The sequence below is a fragment of the Bicyclus anynana genome, chromosome 16, assembly GCF_947172395.1.
Source record: "Bicyclus anynana chromosome 16, ilBicAnyn1.1, whole genome shotgun sequence".
In the NCBI taxonomy this organism is placed as follows: Eukaryota; Metazoa; Arthropoda; class Insecta; order Lepidoptera; family Nymphalidae; genus Bicyclus; species Bicyclus anynana.
In genome coordinates, this window is record NC_069098.1 from 7,613,482 (window position 1) to 7,636,106 (window position 22,625).

The following is a 22,625-nucleotide window of genomic DNA, read 5'->3' on the forward strand; positions in this document are numbered from 1 at the left end:
GCGTGATAATGTACCTTTATCTTTAAGGAACACTATCAGGTTTCAGATGTTAGATAATGAACGGGGTGGGGACATATCCCGTCAACAATAAAAAAAAACAAAAAATAGGTTGTAATACAAGTTAAATATTTACTTGTATTACAACTTACTTTCAATAGCTCCCTACCAGAGTAGGTAAATAAAAAAGATGTATATTTTTCAAAATCTATATTTGATAACAGTTCTTATTTAACAATGTGATAATACAATATATTTGGCATAAACTTTATGACAAATTGATGTACGTACATTAAAAAATACAGTACGCAATTGATTCTCATGATTTGTGATGAAACAAACAATATTTAAAGCGTCCGCACTCGGCGCGCAGTCTTAATTTAAAAATAATTAACTTCAAAAATCATTTTTTTAGTTATTTATGTCGTTTCGATAATAAGCCAAGTTCACACGGCATACAATGCACGTTTTAACAGACTCCCTAAAATTGGGGAGGTTCTATATTGGGATGTATGTTTTTGTAATCGTACAATTTTGTACCATGATATTTTTTTTTAGTAGGTACCCTAAAATAAGTACAAAAAACGCCATTTTTTTTCTGTGTTATATTTACGTAGTATTTGATGGTAAACGTTGCATTATAATGCTGTGTGAACTTAGCGTAAACTAATTGCAAATTACATGAAAAATGAGCAATGCAATCAGAATTTAAAATGAACTGCGTGCCAATTTGCCCGGCTGTCATGCATAATCAAAATAATTTACAATAATATGTATAATTACAATCGTAGAACATTCATCAAAAAAATTAACTTGTATAAACTACTCGTAAAGAGTCAATGTGCATTTGAATTAGCCGTCAGCAATTACTCCTACGAATCGAAAATAAATATTGAAACAATATGAAACTAACAGATGTTAAAAACAGTTTTTAAAAAGCCCCAAAATTCTATTTTTTCCATGGCTACACAATTAAAAGAGGCAAAAAATCCTGCAATCTTTCCCTATAAGAAATACAATATTATACCTATGCCATTATTAAGTCATATATTTTAACCATCGTAGTTTTAAGTTTATTTAAAAATAATATATATTTAAAAATAATACAAAACTATTTTAATCAAATTTAACCCCCATAAATAAATACCCAATTTTATTTAATATCACCATTACCTTTACAATAATGTACAAAATTATTCGATTTTATTAAAAAATAATTTTAACTTTGACTAAATTATATCGCAGCATATATGTAACGGCTAATTTGAATGCACCACAATAGCTACTAGAACAATGTAATATGTATAAAGTTCGTTTCCATAGATTAAAGATTCTACTCAACAGTCACAATTAAATAATCAAACAACAGGTGCAAATGTGCATACAACAATCAAACTAGGCTGTGTTAAGGCACTTATTCTATTTAAGGCAATACGTTACACACTTAATTGTCTATAATCGCCGATACAATTAAAGAATACTGTAATCAAAGTGAAGTTTAATAAGTACAACTAAAAAGTCCAAGTAACGCGGCCTGTAACTTGAACTATGCGCAGTAAAACATTTTCGGGTATTGGGCATAGTTCAAATAATTAAAAATAATAATTAGTAAAATTTTTATCACTGATGCCTGGTAGTTAGCTCATAGAATAGAAAAGATATTTATTTCTATTTTCTTCGAATATAAATAGAGTTACTCTGTTTTACAAAGATCTATTATTTTTTTTAAATCCTTGAAAACATCATTTAAATATAAATGATATTTATCGTAATTCGTCTGGTAATTATCCGAATATCGAATATGATTTTAATAATTTGATAAAATTATCAAGAATAATTGGGCGCTCTATAATATTTTTTTGTGAAAAAGACACTAAATGTGGTGTTGCCACGTAGCGATATTATTATTTCCATTTTTATTAACTACTCTTTTACATTGTGGAATTGAACTGAACGTCGTATTGTCGAATCAATTCAATCACGTAAATGATGTACTTTTAAGTAAACAGATTTAATTATCTCGACAATTATAACGTAATAAATATTAATGGAGACGTGAGGTACTGGCAAATTAATATCTGATTAATGAAAGAAAATTAAAATAATCTTAATCGTTAATTGTATCTTAAGTAATAAGATAAATATTCCAACCGTCCTTCTTTTAAATACTCAAATAATGATAGCTTACAAATTAGTATAACAATAATTTTTAGCATGCATTTTGATTTTATAATATAGGTATAGATTTTATATAACTCCCTATGTTATATATTATATATACCATAGGGAGTGTAAAATAAGATTAAGTACCTACTCACATGTTTTAGACGAATCTAAATTATTCCAATATGGCTTTTGTATTAAAACTATACTTATTCGATATAATTTAAATATTTTTCACTGTGAAAATATTTGAAACTGCTGCACACAATAGTGTGAAAATGCAAAGATCAGAGGATAATAAGTACAGAAATATTCTTCGTCTTCAGAAATTTACGTTTGATAAAACTTCTGACTAAAGTCATTTATACATATAAATAATTTCTGCAATTGGGAATGTAAATATTAACAGTACATAAAACAAAACCAAATGTCAATATTGAATAATTGTTTGGAAATTGCTATACCGTTACAGAGAATAGCTAAATTAATTAATTATTTATACATATAATTTATGACGATAGAATTTGCGAAGTATAATGAAAAGGTCATGTCAAGTCATAAAAAGACTTTAAAAAAAATATTTTCGTAATCAGTAAAATATAATAAAAATTATCATCTGTCAGACGATGCACGGTCCTTAGTTACAACAAACACCTAAACTAGAATGTAAAAATTACTAGATAGTTTTAGCCAATTTAAACTGGATAGCTATAATACTGACACCATATTTATCTAATTAGGCACTGTTTCTGGCACTATATAAAAAGATACACAAGGGCTTGACCACTTATATAAAAATACATAAATATTTGTGGATACCTAAAAGTCAGCAACATAAACCACCAAACAAAAAAGTATCAAACGATTTAGCGGTTAGCACGACTTAGTGTTCTTGTAAATAACTGTAATAATCACTTCTATATTAAAATATTATTTTAATATAGAAAAAATTTAAAATATTATTAGTGCACTATAATTACTGATACTCAACCAAGAAATTACTGTAAAATATTTTTCGTTGATTTTATAATATAAGTGATCGAAGCCTTAGATTAAAAATTATATATTTTTTTTATATAAAATTACAAATATTTTTTTCTAGAACAAATATCGTTTCAATAGGATAGTATAATTTTTACCTTACCCTTAGGCACAACGTAAATATAAATAGAATATTTTATAATCAAATTGTAGAAACAGTACAATACTATGGACGGGGTTAAGATATGACATAATTAGTCAGATAAAATGTTAGTAGAACAATATTAGACATAATTATGTAGAAAATACATAGTTGCAAAACTTACAGCCAGTTTTGTTTGTTTCTAAAATTATAGCTTCTGTAACATTTTAAGATTGAAAATGTATTAAACATCTTTCTGGTTGTTATAGTACTTTTTATACTTATGATCATCAACTTATTTTTAATGGGCTTCTTCATGTATGGCGATTTGGAGCCTAGATCCACACTACGCTGCTAATATGCAGGTTGGTGGACTTTCATAAGTTACATAGACAATATAGTATTAAATACATAATTGTAAGAGAGCTGTGATAGCCCAGTGGATATGACCTCTGCCTCCGATTCCGGAGGTTGTGGGTTCGAATCCGGTCCGGGTCATGCACCTCCAACTTTTCAGTTGTGTGCATGTTAAGAAATTAAATATCACGTGTCTCAATCGGTGAAGGAAAACATCGTGAGGAAACCTGCATACCAAAGAATTATCTCAATTCTCTGCGTGTGTGAAGTCTGCCAATCCGCATTGGGCCAGTGTGGTGGACTATTGGCCTAACCCCTCTCATTCTGAGAGGAGACTCGAGCTCAGCAGTGAGCCGAATATGGGTTGATGACGACGACATAATTGTAATCTACACTGAGTAATATCAACAACAGACTAATCATAATCTACTTATCGTTCTCATTCTACAGAATTCTATTTAGCTAGGTGCCCCTTGTTCAATCAATAACATGGGATCCATCTGCGCCAATTATTATTTTTTATACATAAAAAATAATAGCAAAATATTCAGATATCTATAATACATAAAATAATGCCAAACAATAGAAGAGATAATTGATAATACTATGAAAAGAAACCAAACATGGATTCAAAAATTATAATAGGAGGCAATCACGGTTTAACACTTGGCTCGAGGTCTCTAGCTAAATATAAGCCTTCATTCGCACGAGAGTTTTTTTAACTGACGTTAAAAAGCGTTCAAATATAGTATGAAGTTAAATGAAGTTCTATTACCAACGCCCAAAATTGAAAATGCAACACTGCTCGAAAAAAGCGTCGTGTTTCAAATACGCTATCGTGTGAACAACTTGGGAATGCATTTGTTGTATTTGAACGTCTTTTTAAAGTCCGTTAAAAAAACTCATCATTCCATTAGGTTGTGCTAACATTTACCTAACATCCAAGAGCGAATGAACAAGTTTATCGCGTAGATAATCACTGGGTTATGTATTTTTCTGTCTAGAGTTCTACATAATTAGATTTATCGTTTAGCAGGCCTAGGATGCATCAACGACATATCTTGTGACCAGAGAAATACTGAAATAGAGACAATAATTTTCTCGAGAAATAGAATCAAAAGTATAGCCCTCTCTTTCGTAACATCGTAACAAAAGAGACAGCGATAGTATGGATAGAGTCTCTATTGGTCAACCTCTTGTCATGAGATATCTTGTGGCATCCTAAGGCCTACTGTTGTAATGTCTAGAAAGCTGGTCGATATTTTTAATTAGGTATTTGAGGCAAGCTGAAAACTTGTGCTACCTTCTTCTATACTACCATAACACAGAACTTCAGAACTTTCTGAGGAGTAGGAGGAGAGAACAAAAATCCTGACTTAGAATGTATAGGGTTAATTTAGCGTCACTACTGCCCAGCCAGGTTTCCAGGGTTTGTAGCCATGTGTCACGTCGATCCTCTTCCTACAAACGCTAACGCTAACTAACCCAGAAAAATGAATGGGAATGACAGATCGATAACTTGATCACGTGATCTGTCGATAACAAATGTCATTCCCATACATTTTTTTTAGTTTTAGAAGCGTTAGCGTTTGTAGAAAGAGAATCGACGTGCCACATGGCTACAGCCCCTGTTCTACTAGCAAACGCCCGCGACTTCGTCCGCATGGAATTCAGTTTTTCATATATTCCGCGGGAACCATGGATTTTTCCGGGATGAAAAATAGCCTACAGAGTAAAATCCATTTCCATTTCAAATTCAATTTCAGCAAATAGTAGCGGCGTTAAAGAGTAACAAACATCCATACAAAAATGTCGACCACCTCTCGGACCATGATTATTTACTTCTTATAATTTATTCCTTACTGTACTGAATTTATAAATATAAATAGATAGTTTCAGTGCAGACTTTTCAATGGAATGTGTGTATATCAAAGAAAAAGTCTAGTGTATAGCATAAAGAAACACAAGAGGAATGATAAATTTGACTGATGGAATGATTACACTGGGCTTAAACCTAATTTGTAATAATTAATAAAGTACAATATTATTGCTTTCAAACAATTCGTCATTTGTATAAAAAATTAATTGAATATTATTAAATACATTAAACATGTTAAATATACAAATACAGGTATATGAGCATTACACATTTTTATTTTTCATTGAATAAATAATAATTAAGACTTGATTTGTCTAATGTATTCTCAGAGGCACAATTATTCGCCTTATTTAATATGACGAGAGTATATTAAAGAGAGGGCGGATAATTGTGCCTCTGAGTGTAATTATAAGTTTAATTGTTGGGATACGGGACAGTGTCCTTTTGTCATGTTATTTCGTTTTTAATACTATTAGTATAGCTGCCTTGTGTGGATGATTACTTACAAGTGTAAAAGGTCCAGATAGGTTTACCTCAGGTGTACCTAATAAATAAATAAAATAATAGAATTATTACAACATAATAATGTCATGAAGGTAAAATTCTTCAATACTGAACGGCTTTCCGAATAACGCACGTAATGGTAGGCGTCCACAGATCATCGTATCAAACTGTTTTAGTATTCTTTGTATATAAAGACATACAAATGCGTCCACTGATCGTATGGAGCGTATTGAACGGATTTTATCTACCGTAAAATTAAAAATCCGTTTGATGTGGACTATTGGCCTAACCCCTCTCATTCTGAGAGGAGACTCGAGCTCAGCAGTGAGCCGCAATGATTTTTTTGCAGCTCCAATATGGTATGTTTCCAGTGAAATGCGAGGTGTAGGTGCCAGTGTAAGCACGTTGCCTATGCGACTATCTGTTGCCATCTCTTGTACCGCGCGGGCGGTCATCACTAATAGCGTCATAACACGCACACATCATAGACTACAAGCCCTTGAACAAAAATTACCTGTGAAATGACCCAATGAATAACGCTTAGAATGCAGTTACTATATCAGAAAATAACTCTCGAGCACTATGCCGTCATTTCTGAGCGGTACAATGGTGAGTACGCGCCGACATATCATCGCGACAAGTTACCTGCGCCGCAGTCGCAGGCGCGCGTCACTGCGGGTGCGGCATGAGCGGCACGAGCAGCGCGGGCGGGCCGGCGCGGCGCAGGCAGGGGTGGTGCAGCAGGCGCGCGGCCGAGTGGCGCTGCGCCGGGTCGCGCACCAGCGCACACTCCAGGAACGACAGCAGGTCGGCGGGGCAGCGGCCCGCGCCGCGCGGCCGCGGCGGCGGCATGTCGCGGATACGACGCATCGCCTGCAACAACAGAACACTCAAAATACTCCCTTTTCAGAAAGGATATGTTCTGAATCGAGCTTCGCATCATATACATCGTATATAGATGAATTTGCAATGTAGTATAGATGCCTAACAGATTCGGCTGGCTTTATCCACTAAAAGACACCGATTAAGCGCTGAATGTGTACTGTGTAGCGTCCTAAAGTGTCTTTCAGATAACATGGGTACGGTGAAGGTGACATGGGCCAACAGACTTGTCTGGTTTTCGCGGAGGAGAGTAAATCAAATTTTTGTGATGTTTAGGTTTAGGTAAATGTGATTAAAACGCGTGCATAGTAAACGCCAGCGGATTGGCGAACGCCTCCCACCTCTCACGCGTGCCCGCCGTCCGCCAGAAAAATCTTCGAGAGGAAAACTCAAGCCGCGGACATTCAAGCATAGCATAGTCTCGATATATATAGTAATCATATCATAAATGAGGAGGATCTGCAGAAGTACCTTACCGACAGTTTTTAATAAGTAGATTATTAGGTTAATTATAAAATGCGAAATATAAATGTGTGTATAAGTAAAATAATAATATTAATAAGATTAACATAGACTAAAAATACTTAAATTAAATTGGCAGTACTGTCTAGTTCGCTTGCCATCGTGCGGCATCGCTATTGGCTCCCGCCAAAAGCGGTGAGTTGCGATTGGCTCGCGCTAAAAGTGAATGTTTGTAAAAGGAAAAATGGTGGGCGATCGCAACTGAGGCGGTCAGGACCTCTGATAATTTAGTTACTTGAGTATCAACTGTCATCTGGGAAAAGTGTTTAAGTTAAAGTATTTGATATAGTAAAACTAAAGAAGTTAGGTCGTGAAAGTGTTGTTTATAGTGTTTTCGAAATAATTATAATTAAGTCAGTTTAATATAGTGATGGCTAAATATACTGTGAAGTGATGTTATTATGGGTAAATGTTTAATTAATATAACTCTGATACTAAAGTGCTCGACTTATTTTAGAATACGTTATACTCTGACTCTGACGGACGTCTATCAGCTGATATATAACAAAAAACGTGGATATAATATGAAATGGTAATTTGTAAAGTTTGTACTCTACTTCGTTTATATATTTCTGTTTTATGTATTTCTTTATTCTAAATATCTACAAAACACTCAACATATCAAGCTTTCATTATCTCCCACTTCTAAAAATATATTTTTTTAGTAATAGTATTGAAATTCGTATAAGCTTCTTGCGGATAGGACAGTCTACTACTAATACTACTAACTCTCACCTGTAATGGGGGTTCATTGAAGAAAGGCGGTTCTCCGTCCACCATCTCTATCAGCATGATGCCCAGTGACCAAATATCCACTTCGGGGCCATACGGCAGTCTGGATATAACCTCTGGTGACATCCAATATGGCGTCCCTACTAGTGATTTACGTTTTGGCAGTTCCTAAAACAAATACTGTAATGTATAATAAACTCGTTGTGAATAATCTACGTTATTATAATATTTCTTTTTATATCATAATTCCGCTTCCAAAAGTACTCGTAATATCTAAGTGGTTTAGAGGTTGCAGCTGCTCATAAATTTAAATATTTAGGGATATATATCAGTTTTGGACCATCTGAAAGAAATAAAATGTAGAATCGGACAAGGGAAAAGAGCTTTTATCAAAATGTCCAAAGTACTATGTGATCCCAAAATTTCCTTCCCTGTAGGATATTGTGTTTTAAAATTATACGTTTTGTCCACTCTTTTATATGGCTGTGAAATGTGGGTGCTGAACAAGGAGTGTTGTCGACGTTTGCAGGCATTTTAGATGTGGGGATTAAGGAAAATGCTTAAAATCTTATGGAATAATTTTGTCTCAAATGCTCAAGTGGTGGAGAGAGCAAATGCGAGCTAATGTCAACTATAATTTGCGGCGGTTGCATTTTTCGGAATAAGGGATCTTCTTTAAGCAAAGAAAATTCCTCTACGTGTTTCCCAAGTTGACCTTAGAAGACAAGATAATCGGAAAATCGGGCGACGATGTTAAGGAGTGGACATTTCTCGCCAAACTTCACTTTAATGAGGGCACCTGATGATGATGATATCATAATTAAGGTTATATGACGTGAGGAGTCAATAAATAAAAAACTAAAAATGGTAAAAATTCGTAACAAACTTAGATAAAGTAAAAATACCTGTGACACTTGAGCACAAAAGCCGAAGTCGGACAGTTTGACCCGGCCGTCTGACGTCATGAGTATGGAGTCTGATTTGATGTCCCGGTGTATAACGCCTTGACCGTGCAGGAATGCCAGCGCCTACACAATAAATATGGGAAATTATATCTCTATTATTTAATTAATTTATGTAGGTACTGGAAATCAGAAAGTCATTTAAATCAGCATTTAAAACAGAAGTTATTTTTATAATTAACTGACACCTTGAAAATATAGTAAAACAATAGAACTATACTACAGTCTTTTTTGATGAGTACTGTTTACCAACAAACAAATTAGAAATGAAGGTAGAAAACGCATGTCATTTCACAAGTTATTTATTTCATTAGGTTAAGAACAAGTTAATTATAATTATTATTAGATGTGAAATGACTAGTGATTTATACCCTCATGTTTAATGTTGGTAAACAGTACTCATCAAGAAAGGCTGTTGTGATTGACAGCAGAATCTCTTCTGGAGATTCTTAACACTGTTGCTAACATGGCCGATCCCACAGCTAGGAATAGCGGAGTTGCCGAGGACTAAAGGCTTTGAATGTTATATGAGTCTTCCATACAAAGATTTACTCAATCATGACCACTGTTCACAGTATTGCTTTTCAGCAATACTGTGAGCAGTTTGTGATACTGTACCTTCAAGCACTGCTTGCAGACAGTGGCGATCTGCTCGGGGTCCATCCTGGCGCGCGTCACGATCTGCGTGAGCGAAGCGCCCGCCATGTACTCCATCACCACCCACAGCTCGTCCCCCACCAGGTACGACGCGTGCATCTCCACTATGTTCGGGTGTGGGTAGTCCCGCATTATCACCTGTTCAAAACGGAAATCTTTATTCATCATCATTATCAACCCATATCCGGCCCACTGCTAAGCTCGAGTCTCCTCTCAGAATGAGAGGGGTTAGGCCAATAGTCCACCACACTGGCCCAATGCGGATTGGCAGACTTCACACATGCAGAGAATTAAAAAAAATCTCTGGTATGCAGGTTTCCTCACGATGTTTATCCTTCACCGTTTTGAGACACGTGATATTTATTTTTTTTAAATGCACACAACTGAAAAAGTTGGAGGTGCATGCCCCGGACCGGATTCGAACCCACACCCTCCGGAATCGGAGGTAGAGGTCATATCCACTGGGCTATCACAACTCAATCGGAGGAATCTTTATTCATCATCCACTGCTAAACATAGCACATCCTTATTCTCTGTCTACGGAACAAATAATCAACACAATTTGTAAATGAGTAATTGATTATAAGTCAGGTCATAGTAAAAAATTCAAAATTCATTTATTTCAAGTAGGCTCAGTTTACAAGCACTTATGATATGTCAGTTTAGTAGTAAAGATTCTACCACCAGTTCGAAAGGCAGGTTCTGCTGAGAAGAAACTGGCAAGAAACTCAACAAATTACTCTTATTTAAAAAAAATCATACAGTACTATAATTTACAATTGATGACAACATTACAATTTCTTATAATTTTACTTCCTGTGTGAAGGTGGAAGCTGATCCAATGGCCTCCAAGCACCTTCATCATTTAGGAACTCATCAATGATGTAGTAACCTCGACTAAGTAAATGTTTTTTAACACATTGCTTAAGGCTATGCATTGGCAGGTACATCAGTCTTGGGGATCTTGTTGCTACAAAAGATTTTTTTTAGATATTCAGAAACACGTATACTTTACACTCACCACTTCGTTGAACAGCAGCTCCCGCCGGTGCTGCTTGCGCAGGTTCATCATCTTGACGGCCACTCGCCGGCGCGTGCGCGTGTCGGTCGCGGCGCACACCACGCCGGTGCTGCCCTCCCCTATCTTGCTGAACCCGCTCAACGTCTCGCGGGGATCCCCTTCGCTCACCACCAAGCGCAGGGCCGCTCGGAACTAGAACAAAGCGAGGAAATCAACTATGAAATTGGTCAGGGATAAGAATATTTATTGATAGACATCCGGTGAGAACAGATAATGCGACAAGGTTGGAAGGGCGAACGAAGTCATGGACGTCCGCTAATTCAAAAATAAAAAAAAAACATACTGACTAAATAAAGATCTCACACAAAGTATACAGGGCATGCGTCCAATAATGACCTACGCTAGTGTAATATTTGCCCACCGCCCAAAGGCGACTATAAAACCCCTTCAGAACTGCTGCAGGTCCTACTCTGCTTGTGCCTTCGGGCCCCATCAGGCGGTGCTTCTGCGCTCACCCAAACCCCCCGGTGACGCGGCTGAGGTCCCATAAGGAGCCGACGGCACTTACACAATTAGAAAAAGAAAAAAAAAAGCATACAGGGATTCGATAGATGGTTCCGTGAGACAACTAAAACTATATAGTCCAGGATCCGTGGAGCATTGTTACAATTGATTGATGAGACGTTCAACTTTTATATTTACGAAAATTCTTGATTCTGGTAGCTAACAAGGTTACTGGATAATAATAATCTTCCTAAAAAGGAGTTAAAGAGTAAGTTTTTTTTAAATAAAAATCGTTCATTTGGAGTTATAGTTTTGGTTTTAATTTGTATTTATTTTGGTTTCTATAACCCTATAGAAGGATGAGTGACGTGATAGCCCAGTGGATATGACCTCTGCCTTCGATTCGACAAGAGTAGGTTCGAATCCAGTTCAGGGCATGCACCTCCAACTTTCAATTATGTGCATTTAAAGAAATTAAATATTACGTGTCTCAAATCGTGAATGAAAAACATCGTGAGGAAACTACATGAGAATTTTCTTTATTCTCTATGTGTGTGAAGTTTGCCAATCTGCATTTGGTCAGTGTGGTGGACTAAGGCCTAGCCTCTCACTCTGAGAGGACTCGTGCTCATCAGCGAGCCGAATGCGGGTTGTTATTGATGATAGAAGGATGACATATTTTAGGTGTACGTACATAAGCGATTACACTCCACGAACTTTAAAAAGAATATTAAATCAAAGATTCTTCACGTTAAGAGGGCAAACGATGAACTGCTGTCCCATTTTCCTTTTATATATCGCGCAGAGGATCCGCGAGGTCACGGACTACAGCCGCGAGCGATGTACTATCTAAAAGGAGGTTTCCAGGACAGCATGTGATACAGAATCTGTTAAAATTCGGAACATTTCGTAATCATCCGTGTAATCTTTTAGGCTGTAAGGCCAAGCAATATTACAAATAATTAAAAAAAAATACGTAAAGTAATTATAAATTTAAAAATAAAAAAAAATTATTTGTCTGTCAAGTCCTGTCATTATAGAACATCATTATAGAATAAAGTGTTTATTAAACGCAAGCTTTTAGGAAAGTCTTGTTATAGTGTTAACGATTATATAAATGATAAGAAAACTGGTGTTAAACTCTATTATACGACTGTGTGCTAAGTTTTAAATAAGTTTGTAAAATGGTGGTAAACAAAAAAAAAATAAACCTTGGCTGAGTTTGTTGTGGGCTTTTCTCGGACCAAGGCGCGTTTGGAACCCTCGTAACTTTAATTTTAAGTTTTTGACTATTATTACCACCATTAGATTAAATTAAATTATGACATAATCCTGACCTTCCAAAAGTGCTTGTATACTAAACCTAATTTAAATAAATGAAATTTGAATTCATAACCCCTACATCCAAGTCCCAGTTCATCTGTCTGTGATTATTTTATTATTAATTTGGCACAGTTTCACTCTCAAAGAGTTGTCAGTCAGTAATATTGGAAATATTATAAGCAATATTCAGGATAAGGCTGCCTCAAGGAAATAATAATACTGTCATATTGCTAAGATACAACGTCATTACGATTTTAAGTGTGGACAGAGTCTAATGAGCACTGGTTAGTGGCAAAATCCGTCAAAAGATATTTGAATTTGACATTTATTTTGATGAGATTTTCAAATCACACACAAAACTCTGAACCATCTGACAACTTGATGACTGACTTGATCTGATGACCTCAAAGTCTGCAAAAATTACTACGCGTCGTTTACAGAGTCCATGAGTTCCTATTCCTATGCCTTTCTCCATTTCGATCTGAAATATTTGTTGAGATAAAGGCCCCTATTAATTTCTCTAGCTCCGATTTTAGGCAACCTTACTTGACACATTATCTTAACATATTGATAACTACCCGCCCGCGACATCATCCGCGTGGAATTTAGTTTTTCACAAATCCCTCGGTAACCATGAATTTTTCCGGGATAAAAATTAGCCTTGGTGTTAATACATGCTATAATAAATCTCGATACCAAATTTCAGCTAATTCGGTTTAGTAGTCGAGGCGTGAAAGAGTCACAAACATTCATATCATTAAAATCATCAGTTTTCGCAAATCTCGGGAAACCATAGATTTCGTCGAGATAAAAAGTAACCTATGTGTTAATCCAGAGTAAAATCCATTTCCATTCCAAATTTTAGCCAAATCGCTTCAGTAGTAGCGGCGTTAAAGAGTAACAAACATCCAAACATACATACAAAGTTTCGCGTTTATAATATTAGTAGGATAGGATATTATGGCTAGACTTACCTGTTCATGTGTCAAGCGCAGCTCATGCTTGTTCTCTGTGAGAGGCATATGTGGAGCACCCGGCCCGGGCTGTGCATGTCGTATTGTGGCTGGATATGGTTCCCCTAAAAGAGGAAAATTGTTATTATTATGCAATTACCATGTTCGGACCACACAAGTATAATATTTACCCGCAAAAAAACAGCTGATTAGTAACAACTTAATATTCTTGTTATTGATACAAGTAGGGACGAGGGTAGTTTAGCCAAAAGTTGTTACTAACTACTAACCAGATTTTTTTTACTGTTGATTAATCAATAGTTATATAATTTAACAGCTACAATGTCCTACAAATTGCGTGGTACAATATCTCGTTTTCGACGCTCAGAAATTTTCATTTCCTGGTAACTCAGTTAGCTACCAGAATCAAGAATTTTCGTAAATAAAAAAAGTGATCGTCTCAACGAGATAAAACTACTCACGAAAAATTTACTTGGTAGTAATCAGTTGTATTAAATGGATCCCTGACTAGGTTCAATAAAAAAAAAAAAAATTAAAAACCTGATTAAATTATATTAATCATATACTATATGTATGATAGGAAACCTCATTTTGTTCTCTTTCTCTGTGTTTCATCATAATTATATGTCAAATTCAGAAAGAACAAATAGCAATATTTTCGATTTCACCACTATTTGTTGACAATGTCTCTCTCATCAGTAGATAACTTATGGCATGCACCCTAGACCTACAAGTACACATGGGCAATTTACTTGTATCATAACAATTACTATAAATTATATTATACTAATATTACAATGAGAAAAGATTTGATTGTTTGTTTGTTTGCATTGAATAGGCTCTTAAACTACTGAATGAGTTGAAAGAGTCTTTTACTGTTTGGAAGTGTATCTTCCAAACAGCAAGGAGTGCTGTAGGCTATATTTTATCTCCTTAATCCCACAGGAACTGAGACTGCGCGGGTGAAACCGTCCTTTGATATTCCAATTAATGAATGCTTATTTTGTTCAAATTATTAATAAATACAGTAATAATTTGAACAAAATAAGCATTCATTAATTGGAATATCAAAGGATGTTGTAAAATCTTTACATAAGTGATACAAGATACCTACAAAGTCAATGAGTCACATTGTAAACATTAACTAATTTACATATTTTTAAGGTGTAAGATAATGAGATTCAAATATGGCTTTATGAATCATTCAACTGATTAATTTTGATAAAAAGAGAATAAACCGAGTCAGTCAACAAAACATAGAGCAGTAGAAAATAAGTTAAATAATTGTAACAGGAGTATGAAGAATAATTGTACAAAGTTTAATTAAAATCTGTCGAGTAGTTTTGGTTTCTATAACAAACATACAGAGAGACAGACAGACAAAAATTTTACTGCTTGCATTTTTGGCATCCGTGCCAGTTAGCCCAGTGGATATGACCTCTGCCTCAGATTCCGGAGAGTGAGGGTTCGAATCCGGTCCGGGGCATGCACCTCCAACTTTTCAGTTGTGTGCATTTTAAGAAATTAAATGTCACGTGTCTCAAATTGGTGAAGAAATACATTGTGAGGAAACCTGCATACCAGAGAATTATCTTAATTCTCTGCGTGTGTGAAGTCTGCCAATCCGCATTGGGCCAGGGTGGTGGACTATTGGCATAACCCCTCTTTTTCTGAGAGGAGACTCGAGTTCAGCAGTGAGCAGAATATGGGTTGATGACGATTTATGGCATCACTAATCACCCCCTGATAGTTATTTTGGAAATATATTTCATGTACCGAATCGACCTCTTTACAGATTCATTATAAGTATAGATACAATAGATTTAAGGAGATATCATACCCAGGTTGTTGTTTCCGTTCATCCCATGCTGTCCTTGACTGGGTTGCGGTGGGTGATTGTGTTGATATGGTATATTGGCGTTCTGTATGTTTTGATACATTATGGCAGCCTGCTGATTGTCATTTATTTCTGACACTGGCCTCACTGTCGCTTCATGAGAGTGACTCCAATCAATAGGAGAGTCAGATATTGGCTTGTTTAAAGCATAATTACTTTGTTCCCTCCTCAAGCTTGGATACTGCTGAGGTGCAGGGGGAACAGGAGGTGACTCCTCTGGTACAGACGGAGGTATGTTTGGTTGATTACGAAAATCACGACGTATTCTAGGCGGACTTGAGCTTCTCAGTGAATTTGATCGCGCAACATTAGATGTTTTAGGCAAAACAACACCATTTTGCATAGGCTGACTTATAGGGTTGGTCGAGACTGGACGCGATACTGCGGCAACTGAGGTAGTTCGGTGATCACCCCTTACAATTGTCTTTAAATCTAATATCTCGGTGGGAGTAATCTCGGAGGGATCCACAAGAGGTAGAGGCCTATTTGTAGACTTTAATATCTGAAAAAGAATTATAAGACTAAAACACATTTTGTTTCTCAATTATTTTAAAAACATTTTTACATATTTTTAATTGTATAAATGAGAGGAAACATACCAGAAACCAATAATTAAAATAAACTCATACAGTTTACACCAGCAGATTCTGATATGAATCGTCATCAGTATCCTATTTTAGTGGCTTACTATAGAGCCAAGCCACCCTCTTTATAGAATAGGGGAGAATGTATTCTCTTTTGAGCCTAAACTCTTAAGCATATCCACTCCATTGGCGATTAGCAGGATATAAATAATCTTCTATAGGATTTGATGGCCTGAGGTGCAGTATTGTGCGGTGGATTTACAAGACTAAAGTCCTGGGTTCAATCTTGGGCTGTTTCGGGGGACGAAGTTGCTCGCGTCCGTAGGAGTCCCACCTTACCTAGGCCCACCCTACACGTGTCCCCTGGGTGGTGCTAAACGAGCAACAATGCCGAGTCACAGGCGGCATTAAATAACCTGTCCACTGGCTACTACGGGCCAAGAGGGATTAAATCCCCTCTAAAAGAGTAGTTCGCCGACAATCGGTTGGCTAGCAGGAGCCAGAACCAGATATGTTCAAACATCTGAGTGTAGTGCCTTGGGAAAGTACTACTACTATCTTCCCAACCCCCCTTTTTTATATGGAAATGTCACGATATGAGGAATATGTTGTGCCATGCGAACCGGCTAGCGACCGGCGCTCACAGGTACCCGGGCCTGTGAGTGAGAAGTTAGTTACCGAAGACTGTACAGAGGTGGGCAACCAGGCTTCTGTGTCAGTGAATGTGTCTGGCAGCAGTAACAAAAAACTTGTACAACAAGCTTTCCACCCTAGCTTGTTCTTAGCACGACCAAGATCCGCATCTGTTGGTAGTAGCACCACAGACAAACAGAGAAACACCAATACTGAAGATAGTTACTCAATGTCTAAGGGTAGAGCCACAGAATATATTGGATGGCAAAAAGACCATGTCCCAGCTGATAGAAAAAGAAAGAGAAAAGAAACCAGCCCAAGCCAAACTGAAAAATTACACAAAATGACAAAAAATAATTTACAATATGCAGTTCATACGCAAAATCAATTTGATGTTCTTGAAGAAACAAAAACAAATAATGGCAATGAGGATGAAACTTATACCCCAAAACCGGAGCCAATATTTGTCACTGGAGTAATCAAAATTGCACCTCTAAAAGAACTTTTAAGTAAAACTGTTGATTCTAAATCATACACAATGACTACACTCAGATCAGGGCATATAGTAAAAATTATGCCTCAAACAGTGGACACATATAAGAAAATTAGAGATGCTTTTACTACGAATAATGTCAGCCACTACACATACAAATTAAAATCGGAACGAGCATACAGAGTGGTGTTGCGTGGACTACATTCCTCTGAATGCACAGAAACAATAGCAACTGAACTCAGAGAAAATGGGCATGAATCCAGGCAGATCGTAAATGTCCTACATAAAAAGACAAAAGAACCATTACCGCTTTTCTTTGTAGATTTAGAACCTAATGCAAATAACACAGACATCTTTAAAATAAAAACAATAAATTACACAAAAGTCACCTTTGAAGCTCCGTACAAAAAGAAGGAAATCTTGCAGTGTAAGAGATGCCAGAGGTTTGGTCACACTAAAAACCAGTGTTATAGACCATTTCGATGCGTTAAATGTGGAGGTGACCATCCTACTACAACATGTAGTAAAAGCCCAGAAATAGAAGCCACATGTGCAAACTGTCAAGAAAAGCATCCTGCAAGTTACAGAGGCTGTATCCAATATAAACAGTATAGGGATAAAATATTTAATGTAAAAGCCAAAATAAAACCATTACAACAAGAAAATCGAAAACAAAGACCAGCTTCTCCAAACTATTACAATACCTCTACTAACCCCGACAGCTATGCTGAAGCTGTAAAACGGGATCACGAATTCACAAGAAAACCAAATGCAAGACCAACCAATACTGTTTCATATGAAACAGACAGCCTAGGAAAAATGTTAGACACTATGTTTAACAAATTTCAGCAAGTCATGACTAAAATGATGGACAACATGATGGATCGAATGGTCCAACTTTTCAAGGCTCTTGTAACCAACCAAGTAAAATAGGTAATCTGCGAATAGTTACATGGAACGCCAATGGGATGAGAGAACGTCAGCTTGAACTTGAGGTATTTTTAAATACTGAAGGCATTGATATAGCACTAATAAGTGAAACTAGAACAACAGCTAAAACTTACATAGCAATAAAAAATTATGTAACATACATGACAAACCACCCATCAGGAAACACTCATGGAGGAACAGCAATAATTATAAGAAAAAACATAAAGCATTTTGAAATGGAAGCTTTCTGTAAAGAAAAAATTCAAGCCACCTCAGTTAAAATACAAAACAATAAGACAGACATCATTATCTCAGCTGTATATTGCCCTCCCAGGCATACTGTAACTTCTGACGATTTTAACACATATTTCTCTACTCTTGGCCCTAGATTCATATGTGGAGGGGATTGGAATTCCAAACATACGTACTGGGGATCGAGACTAACAACGACTAGAGGACGTCAGTTGTATAAAACATTGAAAAGCTCTTGTTTAGAATATGCATCAACGCGCACTCCAACATACTGGCCGAGTGACCCTAATAAAATTCCAGACCTTCTAGATTTTTATGTTTTGAAGGGGATTAGCTGCAATTACCTAAAAGTAGAATCCTGCATAGATTTATCTTCAGACCATACTCCTGTAATTCTAAATTATAGCAGCAAAATATTATATAGTAGACCTGTCCCAAGATTGTACAATCGAAAAACAAATTGGAAACTATACCAACAAGTAATCTCCTCTAAGATAAATCTAAAAGTACCATTGAAAACAGAACAAGACATTGAACAAAATATTGAAGAATTAAACATCCTTTTACACACAGCAGCTCAAGAGTCTACCCCATTTCTCAAAGAATCTGAAATCATGGCTCAAATTTACCCAAAAGCCATAAAAGATCAAGTTAGGGTACGACGAAACCTTAGAAAATCTTGGCACCATAGAAGATACCCAAGTAACAAAAAGGCGTTTAATGAAGCCTCGGAGGAACTAAAAAATCTTATTAAAACATACAACAATGATAACCTACAAAATTACTTGACGAGACTAACACCTACACCAAGTACAGACTACTCTCTATGGAAAGCCACCAGGAAGATGAAGCGACCTAACACTCATGTACCACCAATTAAAAAGCGAAATGGAACTTGGGCTAGATCTAATATAGAAAAAGCTACAGAATATGCAGAATATTTAAATGGTGTATTTACACCCCATCAGAGCTTAGATCAAATTCATGAAAGCGAAGTACATACATATCTTCAAACTCCATTCCAAATGTGCCTGCCGCTGAATAGCTGTTCTCCAAAAGAAGTTACTCGAGCCATTACATATCTCAAAGGCAAAAAAGCTCCAGGATATGACCAAATAGATGATATGTTGTTAAAAAAACTGCCACACAAAGGAATCATGCTCCTAGTTATTATTTTTAATGCCTGTATTCGACTAGGTCATTTCCCTAGCCAGTGGAAAATCGCACAAGTGGTCATGGTCCCAAAGCCTGGTAAACCACCCCAGGAGACGTCATCATACAGACCAATAAGTCTTCTTCCAATACTAGGAAAATTATTTGAGAGAGTCCTACTCAACCGACTTCTACCTTACTTACAGGACATAATTCCAACCCATCAATTTGGTTTTCGTTCTCACCACGGCACTGTAGAACAGATTCACCGTCTAGTAGACATCATTAGCAGAACCCTAGAAAACAAACAGTATTGTTCTGCTGTCTTTATAGATATAGGTCAGGCTTTTGATAAAGTTTGGCATAAAGGGCTCCTATATAAAACAAAAAAGCTCCTACCACACTCATTCCACTGCCTTCTAGATTCTTATTTGCATAATAGATGCTACCAAGTTAAATGCCAAGATGAAGTATCGCCGCTATACAATATTGAATCTGGTGTCCCACAGGGAAGCATTTTGGGCCCCGTACTATATCTTCTGTTTACTGCTGACTTGCCTATAAAAGAAAACACTACAACTGCAACATACGCCGATGATACCGCTGTTCTGTCAGTACACGAAAATCCGGAAGCAGCTTCACTGAACCTGCAAATCCATCTAAATGAGATTGAAGATTGGCTAACAAAATGGCGTATAAAAGCAAACCAAAGTAAATCCACACATGTTACATTTACACTTCGCAGAAAAACATGTCCACCCGTAAAACTCTTTAATGAAGAGCTTCCTCAGGCAGATGACGCTAAGTATCTTGGCATGCATCTTGACAGACGGCTTACATGGCGTAAGCATATTTGGACTAAGCGCAAACAGCTTGACACAAAATTAAGAAACCTGTACTGGCTGACCGGCAAAAAGTCTCAGCTGAATAGTACCAGCAAGTTAGCAGTATACAAAGCTATATTGAAGCCGATCTGGACTTATGGTATACAACTTTGGGGAACAGCCAGTACAAGTAACATTGAGATACTGGAAAGATTTCAAAACAAGGCTTTAAGATGTCTTTTTAGCATCCCGCCATACATAAGTAACAAGAATATCCAAAGTGATCTTAATGTTAAGACAGTCAGACAGGAAATACAGTGCTACAGTATCAAATATCAGGAGCGACTAGCAATGCATGTCAATGACTTGGCAAACAATCTAGAAGGAGACGGCAGCCTGCTTTTTTGCAGACTGAAACGCAACAGTGTTCAAAATCTAGCCAAGAAAAATAGCTAGAATACAGCATAATAGGAGATTTGTTAATGGACTTACTCCTTCTGATGACCCATAACCTCTAACCAACAGACGAACGGCTCAATGTCGAATGACAGATTGCCGAGTAACAGTATAAGAGAAAGGAGAAAAAAAAAAAAAAAAAAAAAAAAAAAAAATCTTGGGCTGTGCCGATTTAGAATTTCTTAATAGGCTTGGGCTGTGGCTAGTTTACACCCTACCAACAAAGACATAAGGCCAAGCGATTTAATGCAGTGCGATATTGTGTAGAAACCGAAAGGGATCTTCATCCTCCTCCTAATAAGTTAGTCATCTTAGATTGCATCATCACTTACTATCAGGTGAGATTGTAGACAAATGCTAACATGTAAAGAATAAAAAAGAAGAAAGTATTTACCTGGTTATTGCCGACTAATGAAGCCCATTGCAAAGGAAGACCAACAAACTTGCCTTCCCGCTTGTCAAAGCCTGTGTGTACTCTGTGCTCAAAATTACTTGGTGGTGATATAAGAGGCTTCTTCTTTTTCTTGGAAAACATGGTGTTTATGGGTTATCTGTAACAAAAGCAACCAAATGTGATACAAACCTACAGCTACTTACAAAACCAACTACTTGTTATTAATTATTATGATAAGTTTAAACCTGATATTTTGGCTATTTGGTCTTTAAAACTCTTTTAATTAAATACATCACAACAAATCCATAGAGTGAATTTTTATGCAAATAAAATGAGATCAGTTAACTTCGTAATATCATAATTTCGTGTCGTCTGTAATAACATAATTTTGTTTCGTGATAAGGTTCTAAATGGCTTAGATGTAAGTAGGTTAATAGTAATTCATAGTACTTTTAATAAGAACACTGAACTTTTAAATAAACAACATAACTACTTCCTTCATTATTTATTACTTTAGACATAGATATACTTAAAGATAAATGTTGTAAACTTTAACATTACACGGCGTAAAGAAAGCGACAACGAAACAAATTACAATTTACAATGAGTAATCATTCGAATCTAATTGTTATCCACGTTACACGCTTAAATAGAAAGTTACACGCAAAAAGGAAATAATCCATACCAACCAATACCACCGGTTGTCTTACACCTTCCCAAACATGAAACGCACCTTTTAATTTAATTTCACTTCCATGAATTACATAGTGGGCTCACCCAAAACACATTAAAAAAACAATCTAGACTAGATATAAATTAGAATTTTACACCCTTCCAAGTTCAATATTTTTTCGATTAAATTGTAAATTACTCGCTCAATAAGTTATTACTTTATTTTTGTGTTTTTAAATACAATATTTTACAGTAAAGCTCACCCAACCCAAATGTAAATTGAAAACCACAGACACGACAGAGCCACAGATAAACTACCACCACAACAAACAGCTACGACAAATCATACAAATGAAGGATTGAATTCACAGATATTACACAAGAGACTAAGACTCGACGACGAATCATACGACGAGAGACGAATCATAAAAGGACTTTACCTCTCAGTCATAGATCAAGAATCAACGATCTAACGAGTTTATTAAAACTGTTTCTATAGAATCGATTTTTCAATGTTGTAATTGTTTTCGTCTTCTGAAGTTTAAAATGTTGATTTATATGGTTAAATGGCATAAAGAACGTTCAATTACTTCTAGTTCACTAATATATGAAAAGTATTTCTAACTTAATTACCTATACCTTTATTTGTAATTAAAACATAGTGGAATGGAGATGCATCGCACCCTATTTCTAAACAAAGTTGTCTGTCTATTTTTGAGGGGATGAGGTAAACTCACA

The 22,625-nt window shown here is 36.1% G+C and overlaps 1 protein-coding gene across 6 annotated transcripts; it reads right to left on the reverse strand.

Annotated features, from left to right (window-relative positions):
- Window positions 1–192: 192 nt before the first annotated feature.
- Window positions 193–22,191, reverse strand: LOC112053917 (serine/threonine-protein kinase PAK mbt). Of its 6 annotated transcripts, none has more exons than XM_052886058.1 (10): window positions 21,949–22,191; window positions 21,216–21,372; window positions 15,441–15,999; window positions 13,601–13,704; window positions 10,800–10,991; window positions 9,740–9,916; window positions 9,065–9,187; window positions 8,163–8,327; window positions 6,669–6,896; window positions 193–6,063 (listed from the first exon to the last, which is right to left on the reverse strand). In XM_052886058.1, exons 2-9 carry the CDS (start codon window positions 21,354–21,356, stop codon window positions 6,693–6,695), a joined length of 1,665 nt encoding a protein of 554 aa, XP_052742018.1. In that variant the 5' UTR covers window positions 21,357–21,372; window positions 21,949–22,191; the 3' UTR covers window positions 193–6,063; window positions 6,669–6,692. The 6 variants fall into 6 exon arrangements, with proteins under 6 accessions (XP_052742018.1, XP_052742017.1, XP_052742016.1 ...); XM_052886057.1 differs by having other exon boundaries at window positions 21,905–22,191; XM_052886056.1 differs by having other exon boundaries at window positions 21,901–22,191.
- Window positions 22,192–22,625: the final 434 nt, after the last annotated feature.

Excerpts from the sequence above, each read along its gene's own strand:
- LOC112053917 (XM_052886058.1), bottom strand. The coding sequence starts at position 21,356 with ATGTTTTCCAAGAAAAAGAAGAAGCCTCTTATATCACCACCAAGTAAT. Across the intron at positions 16,000-21,215 it reads CATTAGTCGGCAATAACCAG|ATATTAAAGTCTACAAATAG; the intron begins GTAAATACTTTC and ends ATTCTTTTTCAG. Across the intron at positions 8,328-9,064 it reads TTTGTGCTCAAGTGTCACAG|GAACTGCCAAAACGTAAATC; the intron begins GTATTTTTACTT and ends TATTTGTTTTAG.